The 13,844-nt window shown below is 41.9% G+C and overlaps 1 protein-coding gene across 1 annotated transcript in view; it reads right to left on the bottom strand.

Annotated features, from left to right (window-relative positions):
- The window catches only part of CFAP210 (cilia and flagella associated protein 210), a 31,562-nt gene extending 19,931 nt beyond the window's left edge, over window positions 1–11,631 (bottom strand). Inside the window, exons 1-4 of the mRNA XM_049772880.1 lie at window positions 11,377–11,631; window positions 6,732–6,905; window positions 6,443–6,636; window positions 2,269–2,425 (exon numbers count right to left, since the gene is read on the bottom strand). Coding sequence (XP_049628837.1) covers window positions 2,269–2,425; window positions 6,443–6,636; window positions 6,732–6,905; window positions 11,377–11,631 — 780 coding nt within the window. The remainder of the gene's footprint in view (window positions 1–2,268; window positions 2,426–6,442; window positions 6,637–6,731; window positions 6,906–11,376) is intronic.
- Window positions 11,632–13,844: the final 2,213 nt, after the last annotated feature.

The following is a 13,844-nucleotide window of genomic DNA, read 5'->3' as shown; positions in this document are numbered from 1 at the left end:
CAGGAGTGATCCCTGAGTGCAGAGCCAGGAGTAAGCCCTAAACACTGCTGGGTATGGCCTCCCCAATCCCCAAAAGAATAAAATCCTATTGTTCTGTTTTGTTGTTGTCTTTTTTTTATATAAGAAAGTACATAGAATGATTGTATTCATTTGTGGTATATTAAAAAAAAGATAGTATGACAATAATACCCAGAGACAATAGAGATGAGGGCCAAAAGAACAGGCCCATGGTAGGAAGTTTGCCATGAAGAACAGGGCAGAAAAGGGACCACTATGACAATTATACTTAGAAATGTCCACTCTGGACAAAAACTGGATGATAAAAGGAGGTAGAATGATATGCATTATACCACTTTAGTAACACTACTGCAAAACACAGTATCTAAAAGAGGAAAAAGCGGGGGGGGGGGGGGAGACTATCATAGAGGTAGAGAGGGGGTAGGGCAAGAGGAGAGGGGGAGGGAAACTGGGGATACTGGTGACAGGAAATGTGCACTGGTGAAGAGATGAATGCTGGACATTGTATGACTGAAACTCAATAATGAATTACTTTATAACTATCTCAAGGTGATTCACTTAAAAAATATAAAATTTTATAAACATGGAGCCATAGAGATACAATAGCAGTAAGGCGTTTTTGCCTTGCACACGGCCGACCCAGGACGAACCCAGGTTTGATTCCTGGCATCCCATATAGTCCCCCGAGCTTGCCAGGAGCAATTTCTGAGCGCAGAGCCAGGAGTAACCCCTGAGCCCTGTCAAGTGTGGCCCCAAAACAAAACAAAATATAAACAGAAATATCTCTAAAATCATTTTCATAATATGTACTATATATTCAATACATATTAAATGCAAAGCAGACATAACTCTCCAAACTTAAATCTTCCTATTCATTCCTTATGATGACTTACATTTCAGGATAAGAAAAAAATCACATGGGAAAAAATACTCATTCTCTTCATTCTTTTATTCTTATCTTTTTTGTTTGTTTGTTGTTTTGTTTTTATTTTGGGGCCACATCCAACATACTCCTGGCTCCGTGCTCAGAAATCACTCCTGGCAGGCTAGGGGGACCATATGGGATGCTGGGGGTCGAACCTGGTCGGCTGTGTGCAAGGCAAATGCCCTACCCACTGTGCTCTTGCTTGCTCCCTTTGGGTTTTTTAAGTCCCACCCAACTGTGCTCAGGGTTTACTCTTGGCTCTGCATTCAAGGATCACGCCTGATGAGGCTCAGGGGACCACAGAGACTGCTGGGGATTGAAGCTGGGTTTGCTGCATAAGAGGCACTCTGTCCACTCTACTATCTTCTAGCCCCGGATAATCTTTTTTGTTTGTTTTGGATTTTGTGCTCATCGATCTCTTCTTGTGAAGCTGAGGGGACCATTAGCAGTGCCAGAGATAAAACCTGGTTGGCTGTGTGCAAAGCAAATACCTTCCCTGTTGTTTTATTGCTCCAGTCCCTCATTCTCTTCATTCAAAACAAAGCCATAGCAACTATAACTACCCCCCAATTATATAGTCCTTTAGAAATCAAACTTAATAGTTATTAGTTTTCTACTCTACTATTCTTTCTTTTTGTTTGTTTGGTTTTTTTTTTTTTTTTTTTTTTTTGGTTTTTGGTTTTTGGGTCACATCCGGCAGTGCTCAGGCAGGCACCGGGGACCATATGGAATGCCGGGATTTGAACCAATGACCTTCTGCATGAAAGGCAAATGCCTTACCTCCATGCTATCTCTCCGGCCTCTCTTTTTTTTTTAATTAATTAATTTATTTATTTTTCTTTTGGTTTTTGGGTCACACCCGGCAGCGCTCAGGGGTTACTCCTGGCTCCAGGCTCAGAAATCGCTCCTGGCAGGCTCAGGGGACCATATGGGACGCCGGGATTCGAACCAATGACCTTCTGCATGAAAGGCAAACGCCTTACCTCCATGCTATCTCTCCGGCTCCGTCTCTACTATTATTTCTAAACAACAATCAACAGCACTGAAATATATAATGTGGGAGTGGAGAGGAAGCATTGCAAGTTCAAAACAATAATATGAAAACTTGCAACCCTACTGCCTCACTCAATAAAAAGCTAAAAGCAGGGACAGAGAGCTAGTACAGCAGGTAGGATACTACTTTGATGGTACAGAATTCCCTAGGAGTGATCTCTGAGCACAGAGCAAAGAGTAAACCCTGAGCACCACCAGCTGAGGCCCCCGCTCCCACAAGAAAAGATCAATTTCTCTTCCACTTTCGGAAGAGATGCTGATTTTCAGCTTACAGAAAGGCATCTCCTGTTTTCAGATATCTCTTCTTTTTTCTTTTCTTTCTTTTTCTCAATTTCTATTTCATATAATAATTGCTGTCGCTTTATTTCCTCAGCATCCTTCTCTTCATATTTTCTTCTTACTTTTTTCTCCTCTTCATGTTCTTTTATTCTAAAGCAAATCATAATTAAAATTGACAACAAATTTAAAAGAATCAGTTATATTCTTTTGTGAGGAGTCTTCCAAGCCATAAAGGCCCTGCGATAGGGGCACCAGCAATTTTCAGTCAATGACATCAAGCAATCCAAAGTAGAGATGTCAGGGTGCAATGATGCTTGAGTCCTATTGTTCTGGGGAATCTCAGGACATCCTGGCAGTGATGGGGCCATCAAGGCCGAATCTAGCAATGATTGGAGAACCATCATTGTGGTACTAGAATTTCAAACTTTGGGGGGCCGGAGAGATAGCATGGAGGTAAGGCATTTGCCTTTCATGCAGAAGGTCTGTGGTTCAAATTGCAGTAACTAAGATCAAATCTAAACTTGGTTAGGCCAGAATTGCTAATATTCTTCTTTGAGAAATGTCTTATTTCTTTGAGGAATGTTTTGTTTCTCATCAATAAGTTACTGAAGACAAGTGTTCCTTTCCTCTGGAAAGAACTAAGTTAGCTGAATGATAGTATGATGGAATCGAAACATTTTACAGAAAAGTTCCTACAAGTTCTTGATTGCTACTACTCTATTTTAAGTGTTGAACAGTTCTAAAGCTAAGCTAAGGTCTTTAGGAGATAGGATTTGATGAATGGAGAATAACAATTTCTTTACCCACCAGTTACTATCGCTATCACTATTTCCCTAGCTGACAATGGCTATTGATGCCTTACTTTTTTTGTTTTTGTTTTTTTTGTTTTTGTTTTTGTTTTTTTGGGCCACACCCGTTTGACGCTCAGGGGTTACTCCTGGCTATGCGCTCAGAAATCGCCCCTGGCTTGGGGGGACCATATGGGACGCCGGGGGATCGAACCGCGGTCCGTCCTACGCTAGCGCTTGCAAGGCAGACACCTTACCTCTAGCGCCACCTTCCCGGCCCCGATGCCTTACTTTTTTTAAAAAAAAAAACTTTATTTATTGATTGGTTGTTGGGTCACATCCAGTGGTGCTCAGGAGTTACTCCTGGCACTGCACTAAGAAATCAGCAGGCTGGGGGACCACATGGGTCCCTAGAATCAAACCCAGTCGGCAGCTTGCAAGGCAAATGCCCCATCTCTCCAGCCCCTGATGCCTTACTTTATGAGCAGTAAGACATTAAATGATGGTTCTCTCTTGAGACTTACGCATGGATTATCCTGAGATCTCTGACACGTCTTCTCACTTCAGATCTCTGATTTGAGAGATTGATTTCTACCTGACTTTTTTGTTTGTTTGTTTGTTTGTTTTTTGGGTCACACCCGGTAGTGCTCAGGGGTTACTCCTGGTTCTATGCTCAGAAATTGCTCCTAGCAGCCTCGGGGGCCCATATTGGACACAGGGATTCAAACCACCATCCTTCTGCATGCAAGGCAATGGCCCTACCTCTATGCTATCTCTCCGGCCCCTCTAGCTGACTTTTTTTTGGGGGGGTCACACCTATTTGATGCTCAGGGATTACTCCTGGCTAAGTGCTCAGAAATTGCCCCTGGCTTGGGGGGACCATATGGGACGCTGGGGGATTGAACTGTGGTCCTTCCTTGGCTAGCGCTCACAAGGCAGACACCTTACCTCTAGCGCCACCTCACCGGCCCCTCTAGCTGACTTTTTAACTACCTCTCCCCAAACCCTTTATAGCCCCACCACAAACACTCCAATGCATTGTCTACTGCAGCCAGTGAGTGTCCTTGTCAATCTATCTTCTGCAGACGGGAAGGCAAGACAGCCTAAGCCTATTACATCAGCACATCCCTGCTGGGCGGTAAACAGTACAGGCTGCTCCACTGTTCCTCTTTCTCACATCTCTCTCTCTTTCTCACATATCTTTCTTTCTCTTCCCCTCTCCTCCACTGTTTCTCATTGCTAATTTTTTTCCCTATTGGGTCAAACAGGGTAAAATCAACAACCCACTTAATCTTTAATTCATATGTACCAGTGTATGTATGGGAAATCTTCCAAGTGGTACTCAAGACACCCCAAGGAGTCGCCTCTGATTGGCCATTGGTTCATTGTGAAGGCCTATGACCTAAGGTTGCATTGCTGCTCAGGTCTTACAGGGCCGGAACCAGCAGGGCCACACTTGTGACACTTAAGGGATTGTGTGGTGCTGGGGTCAGTCTTAGGAGGATGCAAGATGTTTCCTAACCCCTATTCTTTCTTTCTTTTTTTTTCTTCAGGTGGGGGGGCACAGTAAGCAGTGCTCATGGCTTACTCATGGTTCTTCACTCAGGGATCACTCATGGTTGGACTCTGAGGACTAGGGCTTGCTGCATGCAAGGCAAGTGCCCTACTTGCTGTACAATCCAGCTTTCTGTAACACCGATCCTATTTTCTTGGGCCTCACCCTTCCATTTTTTATCTTGGTGTTCTTCATTCATCTTCATGGTGAGGAAAATTCCCTTCCCTCATGCTCAGAGGTTAAGGTCAAGTGAGTCACTATGGTTATGTCGGCATTATTCAAACAATTCAGGATAGGAGATGCCTAGGAGAGTCTGCTGTACAGAGCATGCGTCTTTAGAAACAAGGTCACTTTATTAAGTAGGACCACAGCTAAGGGAGATCTGTGATGATTCTTACAGGGGCCAGAGAGATAGCGCATCGCCGGTGTGGCCCAGAAACCGATCAATCAATCAACAGTTAAAAAAATTTGAGGTGTGGGGCCAGAGAGACAGCATGGAGGTAAGACATTTGCCTTGCATGCAGAAGAACGGTGGTTAGAATCCTGGCATCCCACATGGGTCCCCTGAGCCTGCCAGGAGCAATTTCTGAGCTTGGAGCCAGAAGTAACCCCTGAGCGCTGCCGGGTGTGATCCAAAAACAAAAAAACAAAAAAAAAAATTTCAAGGTGTGGGGCTGGAGTGATAGCACAGTGGGTAGGTTGCCTTGCACACAGACAATCCAGGTTTGCTCCTCTACATCCCATATGGTTCCCAAAGCACTGCCAGGATAGACCCAAATGATCTTAGCACCACTGGGCATGGCCCCAAAACAAAAAATACAAAGTTTGTCCCTGAGAGATAAAACAGAAGGTGAGGCACTTGCTTTGGTACCTCTATGCAGCTATGGTGACCCTGATCTTGGTTTGAATCCCTAGTACCACTCAGAGTTCCCTGAGAAGAGAACAAGAAACTGCCAGGAAACTGCTTCCCTTCAACCTGGACTTGACCCATGATGTACATGTAGCACATTAGCACCTCTCCAACAGTAAAGAGCAAACTCAGCCTGCCCTGTAGATTAAAAAGCTCTTAAGAAAATGCCCAGAGTAGGCAAATTCTTAGAGCTAGAAAGTAGATTTAGTGGTTTCCAGAGCAAGAGCAGAGAATAATGAAAGGTGACTAATAAGGTGACTAATACAGTTTCTTTGGGATTAACGTAAATGTTCTGGAATTAGTAGCAATTATATTCACCTTGCAAATATCCTAAAAAGCACTGAAATATACTTTTATTATTATCCGTTGTTGCTCTGGGGTCATACCTGGCATCGCACAGGCTAATTCCTGGCTTTGTACTCAGAAATCATTTCTGGTGGAATAGGGGGACCATGTGGGGTTCTGGGAATCAAACCAGAGTAGTAGCACCCTACTAGCTATGCTGTAGCTTTATATACTTTAAATAGGTCAACTGCTTGACATACAAGTTATATCTCAAAACCACAAAGCAATATCCATACAAATGCATATACATAAATATTCATTGCCAATTCATCAAGAGAGAAGAGAGTAAGAAAAAAGTAAACAAAAAATAATAAAAAGCTGAAGTCCAGTTTAGGACAACCAACTCATAAGTACCTGTGAAATAAGTGTTCATTGTTTAACATCACTAGTGTGTTATTATGTAGGTTTACTGTGACAGTAGTAACTAATATATTATTTCTAGTTAAGGGAAGAATAGCATTTTTCCTACTTACTAAATATTTCCATATATATTGCTCTTACAACCAGATACAAAGATATATTCATTTTGAGAAAAGAGTAAATATTTTAGGGCATTTATGTATACATACTGTTTTAAATGAAAAAGGGCAAGAGCCATTCTATCTTTTTGTCGTTTTATTGCTTTTTCGTTTTCTTCTTGAAAAGCTTTTTCAATGTTGTGTTTCAATTGTTCCTCCCATTTTTTGTCCGATTTTATGTTATTCTTTTTGAATTCAATCTGTGCATCTCGTTCTTTCAAGACTCTGCTAAGAAGTAGTCCTGACTAAAAAGAAAGTTGCAATATTTTAAGAAAATAGTCAAATTATATATCTGTACATATATTAAATATATAAATATATATGAAAATCTGAGTAGTACATGAAGTTTTTTCACTCTCTCTGTTTGGTAAAATTGGTATTGTTTAGCAAATTCAATAGCTTTCTTCCTTTCTTCTTGTTTGTGCATTTCTTCTTCCATATCAAGAATTTTTCGTTCTGCCTCTAATTCTTCTTCACACTTCTTTTTGGCTTTTAGACTCTGTTCTTTAATCCCCTGTAAAAAGAAAAAAAGCAGTCTGCTATTTTTACTTTGAAATTTATTTATTTTTGTTTTTGTTTTTATAGGTCACACTTGGCAGTGCTCAGGGGTTACTCCTGGCTCTGCTCAGAAATCACTCGTGGCAGGCTCGGGGGACTATATGGGATGCCAGGATTTGAACCACCGTCCTTCTGCATGCAAGGCAAATGCCCTACCTCCATGCTATCTCTCCAGCCCCTGACATTTAATTTTATAAAACTTAACATATGTGGTAATTTGGGGTGTTTGTTTATATATTAGTATAACATAAAATTATATTTGTAAGTTGCTTATTAAATTTTGTTTGTTTGTTTGTTTTGGGGGGGTCACACTCAGGGGTTAATCCTGGCTCTGTGCTCAGAAATCGCTCAAGAAATCCTAAATGGAGCAAGGAAAGCCTATTCAACAAGTGGTGTTGGCACAACTGGTTAGCCACTTGCAAAAAAGCGAACTCAGAAAAAAAAAAAAAAGCGAACTCAGACCCCCAGCTAACACCATGTACAAAGGTAAAATCCAAATGGATTAAAGACCTTGATATCAGATCTGAAACTATAAGGTATATAGAACAACATGTAGATGAAACACTCCAGGACATTGAGACTAAAGGCATCTTTAAGGAGGAGACAGCACTCTCCAAACAAGTGGAAGCAGAGATAAACAGATGGGACTATATTAAGCTGAGAAGCTTCTGTATCTCAAAGGAGATAGTGCCCAGAATACAAAGGCCACCCACTGAGTGGGAGAAATTATTCACCCAATACTCATCAGCTAAAGGGCTAATATCCAAAATTTACAAGGTACTGACAGAACTATACAAGAAAAAAACAACTAACCCCATCAAAAAATGGGGAGAAGAAATGAACAGACACTTTGAAAGAGAAGAAAGGCAAATGGCCAAAAGGCACATGAAAAGATGCTGAACATCACTAATCGTCAGGGAGTTGCAAATCAAAACTACTATGAGGTACCACCTCACGCCACTGAGATTGACACACATCATAAAAAAGAAAAACAAGCAGTGCTGGCAGGGATGTGGAGAGAAAGGAACTCTTTTTCACTGCTGGTGGGAATGCCGTCTAGTACAACCTTTATGGAAAGCGATATGGAGATTGCTTCACAAACTGGAAATTGAGCTTCCATACGATCCAGCTATACACCTAGGAATATACCCGAGGAACACAAAAATACAATACAAAAATCCCTTTCTTGGGGCCGGGCGGTGGCGCTGGAGGTAAGGTGCCTGCCTTGCCTGCGCTAGCGTAGGACGGACCGCGGTTCGATCCCCCTGGCGTCCCATATGGTCCCCCAAGAAGCCAGGAGCAACTTCTGAGCGCATAGCCAGGAGTAACCCCTGAGCGTCACAGGGTGTGGCCCAAAAACAAAACAAAACAAAACAAAAAATCCCTTTCTTACTCCTATATTCATTGCAGTGCTATTTACAATAGCCAGACTCTGAAAACAACCAAGATGCACTTCAACAGATGAGTGGCTAAAGAAACTGTGGTTCATATACACAATGGAATACTATGCAGCCGTCAGGAGAGATGAAGTCATGAAATTTTCCTATACATGGATGTACATGGAATCTATTATGCTGAGTGAAGTAAGTCAGAGGGAGAGAAAAAGACGCAGAATGGTTTCACTCATCTATGGGCTTTAAGAAAAATGGAAGACATTTTCAACAGTATCTCAGAGACAAGAGAGATGAGGGCTGGTAGGTGCAGCTCATGACATGAAGCTCATCACATAGAGTGATAAGTGCAGTTGGAGAGATGACTACACTGAAAACTATCATAACAATATGAATGAATGAGGGAAGTAGAAAGCCTGTCTCGAGTACAGGTGTGGGGGGGTGGGAAGGAGGGAGATCTGGGAAATTGGTGGTGGGAATGTTGCACTGGTGAAGGGGGGTGTTCTTTACATGATTGTAATCATACAACTATAATCATGTTTGTAATCACGGTGTTTAAATCAAGAGAATTATGAAACTAAAAAAAGAAAAAAGAAAAAAAAGAAATCACTCCTGGCAGGCTTAGGGGACCACATGGGATGCTGGGATTCGAACCACTGTCCTTCTGCATGCCCAACCTCCATGCTATTTCTCTGGCCCCTGAAATTTAATTTTATAGAACTTAACATATGTGGTGGGCCCAGAGAGATAGCACAGCAGTGTTTATCTTGCAAGCAGCCAATCCAGGACCTAAGGTGGTTGGTTCGAATCCCGGTGTCCCATATGGTCTCCCGTGTCTGCCAGGAGCTATTTCTGAGCAGACAACCAGGAGTAACCCCTGAGCACCGCCAGGTGTGGCCCAAAAACCAGCCAACCAAACAAACAAACAAAAACACATATGTGGTAATTTGGAATGTTTGTTTATAATTTAGTAAAATATAAAATTGTATTTGTAAGTTGCTTATTGAATTTTAAGGCAAATAGCACATTTATATGGTTCATAAGTCCCTAAAATTATAAAATTTATAATTATATTATATAGATATAGTGAATCTCTCCCATTTTCATTTTCTAAAATAATCAATAGTATTAGTTCTTTTATTGATTTCCAGAGTTATTTTTATTTTTGTTTCAGTACTCAATGGTTACTTCTGGTTCTGTACTCAGGAATCACTCCTAGCAGTTTAAAGAAACCATATGGGATATTGGAGATCAAATTCAAAGATCTTGTACTATTGTTCTAGTCCCCAGACTAATTTCTGCATTTTCAAAAATAAATTATTTTTATTTTTTTAAAAATCACTAGTAACATATTTTACATATTCTGTTACATCTTGGAGGATCTACCCAGAACTTCATGTTACTTCTACTTTATTGGTCATACTTTTAGTTTTTTTTTTTTTTTTTTTTTGGTTTTTGGGTCACACCCTGTGAGGCTCAGGGGTTACTCCTGGCTATGCGCTCAGAAGTTGCTCCTGGCTTCTTGGGGGACCATATGGGACGCCGGGGGATCGAACCGCGGTCCGTCCTAGGTTAGCGCAGGCAAGGCAGGCACCTTACCTCCAGCGCCACCGCCCGGCCCCATACTTTTAGTTATTAAGTAATGTTCTTTTGTTTGTTTTTTGGGGGCCATACTTGGCGGCATTCAGGGTTACTCCTGACTCTATGCTCAGAAATTGCTCCTGGCAGGCTCGGGGACCATATGGGATGTCGGGATTTGAACCACCATCCTTCTGTATGCAAGGTAAATGCCCTACCTCCATGCTATCTCTCTGGCCCCAGTGTGTTATTTCTGTGTATAAAGGGAGAGGAAGAATATTTCACTCTCTTATTTTCTTATGAACCTAGGTCTTATTTAAAACAATCCAGGCTTTATGGAGTATAATTTACATATGCTCTTAAATGCACAGTTTTGAAACATATAGAACTCCATTTTCAAAATTATTTACTCTATTATTGTCAACTACCTCTCCCACCTGTAACTCCTAACTTCATTTGATGTGTTTTCTCTTCCTACAGTTTTGCCTTTTCCATAATGTTATATATCTATGGCATCAGTCATAATAAAATTCTTCCCTCCTCTACAAAAAATGAATAAACTATGAATACTGGGCCTTAAAGTAAGGTATCACAAGTTTTCTATGTCCCTTCCCAAAGATAAACATATAGTAAGTAAATAAGCAATATTCAGGGGCCAGAACAATAGCACAGCAAGTAGGGTGCCTGCTTAGCACATGATCAACCCAGATTCGAGCCCCTGAATCCCATATAATCCCCTGAGACTGCTAGGAATGATTCCTGAGTGCAGATCCAGGAGTAATCCCTGAACACCACCAGGTGTGGCAAAAAACAAACAAAAAACAACCCACAAAATAAACTAAAAAAAACCAAGCAATGTTCAATAACAGAAATGCTTGCTGATGTGGCTCAGTGGTAGACTGCCTGCCTATCAGGGATGAAGTTGCAAGTTCAATCCCCAGTACCACCCTACATGGCAAGTGCAATCCTAGCAACATTGCCATTTGTGATCCCTAGTCACAATAAAGCATGCAATTCTGGCACATCACAAGAAAGTAGTGCAAGCACAGTAACTAAAGTATATAAGCCTGGGGTTGGAGCAAGAGAACAGAGGGCCAGGTGCTTGCCTTGCATGGTCTCACCCACATTTAATCCCTGGGTCCCCTAAGCACAGCCAGGAGTGATCTCTGAGTGCAGAGCCAGGAGTAATTTCTGAACATAACTTGGTGTAGCCTACACAAACCAAAAATAAGTAAATAAATAAAGTATATGAGTTCTGGGAAGCATACATACCATGTGAGGGAGCACCAATGTCAAGTGTGAGTAATAGTCATTGAGTGTCACAAAGACATGATTTCCTAGGACTGGAGAGAGAACAGGGACTAAGATGCTTCCCTGTGGTCCTGGTTGGATTCCCTGCACCATATCTGGTTAAGCTCAGAGCAAGCAGGTTGTTTATTCTCTTGGATTAATACTTACTGCAGCTGTATTAGTCCAATGTTTTACCACTTCTTGGGATCGAATATGCATTTGTTTCTTTGCCTTTCTTTCTGCACGAAGGCGTGCTGCTTCTCTTGTCAAACTATCAAGGCTGTCTTGAATCCTCTTCCACTCATTATGTGGAAATATAGTGATCTGCTGGAGATCTACTTTGCTAGGTAGAAGAGGTAGGTAACAAACTGGATCTTCAGGGTTCTTTATTGCTAATAAAAATTTACAATAAATATTAGACATGTTCAAGAACAAATAGGTTAAGTAGTATTTTTCTTATATTTCTATGGATACTATACATTGTGAAATACAAGTTGAAAATGATTATACTGGGGCCAGAGAGATAGCCGGGAAGTAGGGCATTTGCCTTGTATGAAGAAAAGTCGGTGGTTAGAATCCGGGCATTCCATATGGTCCCCTGAGCCTGGCAGGAGCAATTTCTGAGCATAAAGCCAGGAGTAACCCCTGAGTGCTGCCGGGTGTGACCCAAAAACCAAAACCAAATCAAAACAAAAAGAAAATGATTATACTATGCTGATAAGTTGTTCTAAAATCACTTTTCAAAGTTACCCAATTGGCTATTTATAAATGTATAATCTTTTAGTCATTGGGATGACTCCTTCCTGGGGCCAGAGATAGCGCAAAGGGTAAGGCATTTGCCTTGTATATAGCTGACCCTAGTTTGATCCCCAGCACAATAAATGGTCCCCTGAACACTTCAAAGAGTGTCCCTGAGCACAAAGCTAGGAGTAAACCTTGGGCACAAGCAGGCATGGCTTATAAGTAAAATATGTAAATTGAAAAAAAACCCCAAAACTTTCCTAATTGAATAAAAGCAAAATAATGAGGTCTAATTCTAGAATAAGACAGTTTAATAGCTGCATCTTCACTGTCAATCATTATATCATAATAAAATCATAGAAGAAAAATGTTTAGTTTGGATTTTAAGGGAAGATCTCTATTATTCTCCTATCTGAAACATCTCAGGGTAATTTTTCTTTTTCTTTTTTGGTTTTTGGGTCATACCCGGTGGTGTTCTTGAGTTACTACTGGCTCTGCACTCAGGGGTCATTCGTGACAGTGCTTGAGGGACCATATGGGATGCCAGAGATTCAATCCAGGTTGGCTTTGTGCAAGGCAAACCCTCTACACACTGTGCTATTGCTCCGGCCCTATCTGAGGGTGATTTCCAAGCCAGATTTGAGATACATAAAGGCCAGAGAGAGAACCATCTCTTTTTTTTTTTTTTTTTTTTTTGGTTTTTCGGGCCACACCTGTTTGATGCTCAGGGGTTACTCCTGGCTAAGTGCTCAGAAATTGCCCCTGGCTTGGGGGAACCATATGGGATGCTGGGGAATTGAACCGCAGTCCTTCCTTGGCTAGCACTTGCAAGGCAGACACCTTACCTCTAGCGCCACCTCGTCACCCCCCCCCCCTTTTTTGGTTTTTGGGCCACACCCGGCAGCGCTCAGGGCATACTACTGGCTCTGTACTCAGAAATAGCTCCTGGCAGGCTCGGGGGATCATATGGGACGCCAGGATTCGAACCAACCATCTTGGGTCCTGGGTCGGCTGCTTGCAAGGCAAGCTATCTCTCTGGCCCCAGAACCATCTTTTAATCACAAGAAAAAACCACCTTAGGACAACGTTCTTACTATGAACTGCAATGAGAAAACAAAAACAGAACCCAAGACCAGTGATTGTTTCAATTTGCTATTTGATCAATCCAACATGGATTATGCTGTATTAGCAAAGAAACTGGTTAAATCTTTTTTTGTGTGTTTTGGGTCACACCCGGCAGCGGCTCAGGGGTTCCTTCTGGCTCTACGCTGAGAAATCGCTCCTGGTGGGCTCAGGGGACCATATGGGATGCTAGGATTCGAACCACCATCCTCTGCATACAAGGCAAACACCCTACCTCCATGTTATCTCTCCAGCCCCTAAACTGGTTAAATCTTAAAGTCCAAAGACAAAGCTCTAGGAGGGCTTGTGGGCCTCCAGGATCACACTAGGTGGTGCTCAAGAGGTCAAGAGGTACTGGGGATCCAACCGGGGTCAGGTGTATGCAAAGCAAAAGCCCCCATCCCTGCACCATTTCTCCAACTCAATTTTACTTACTTTAAAACATGGTTAAGGGCTGGTCCGATGGCAGTGGTTTATCAGAACTTATTAACGTTAGTATCACAAAAGTTGGTATATAAACCCCCCCCCTGCTCAATTTGACTGTCTTAGAAAAAAATTAAATAAATAAAACATGGTTAAGGGGCCGTAGTACAGCGAGTCGGAGACACTTGCCTTGTCAGAAGCTGACCTGGGTTGGATCTCTGGCATCCCATATGGTTCCCCAAGAACCACCAGGAGTAATTCCTGAGAGCAGAACCAAGAATAATCCCTAAATACCACCAAATGTGGCCAAAACTCCACTCCAAAAAAATCCAACAAAACCCCAATACCAT

The sequence above is a fragment of the Suncus etruscus genome, chromosome 5 (assembly GCF_024139225.1).
Source record: "Suncus etruscus isolate mSunEtr1 chromosome 5, mSunEtr1.pri.cur, whole genome shotgun sequence".
Classification (NCBI taxonomy): Eukaryota; Metazoa; Chordata; class Mammalia; order Eulipotyphla; family Soricidae; genus Suncus; species Suncus etruscus.
This window is presented reverse-complemented; position numbering and strand designations above follow the sequence as displayed.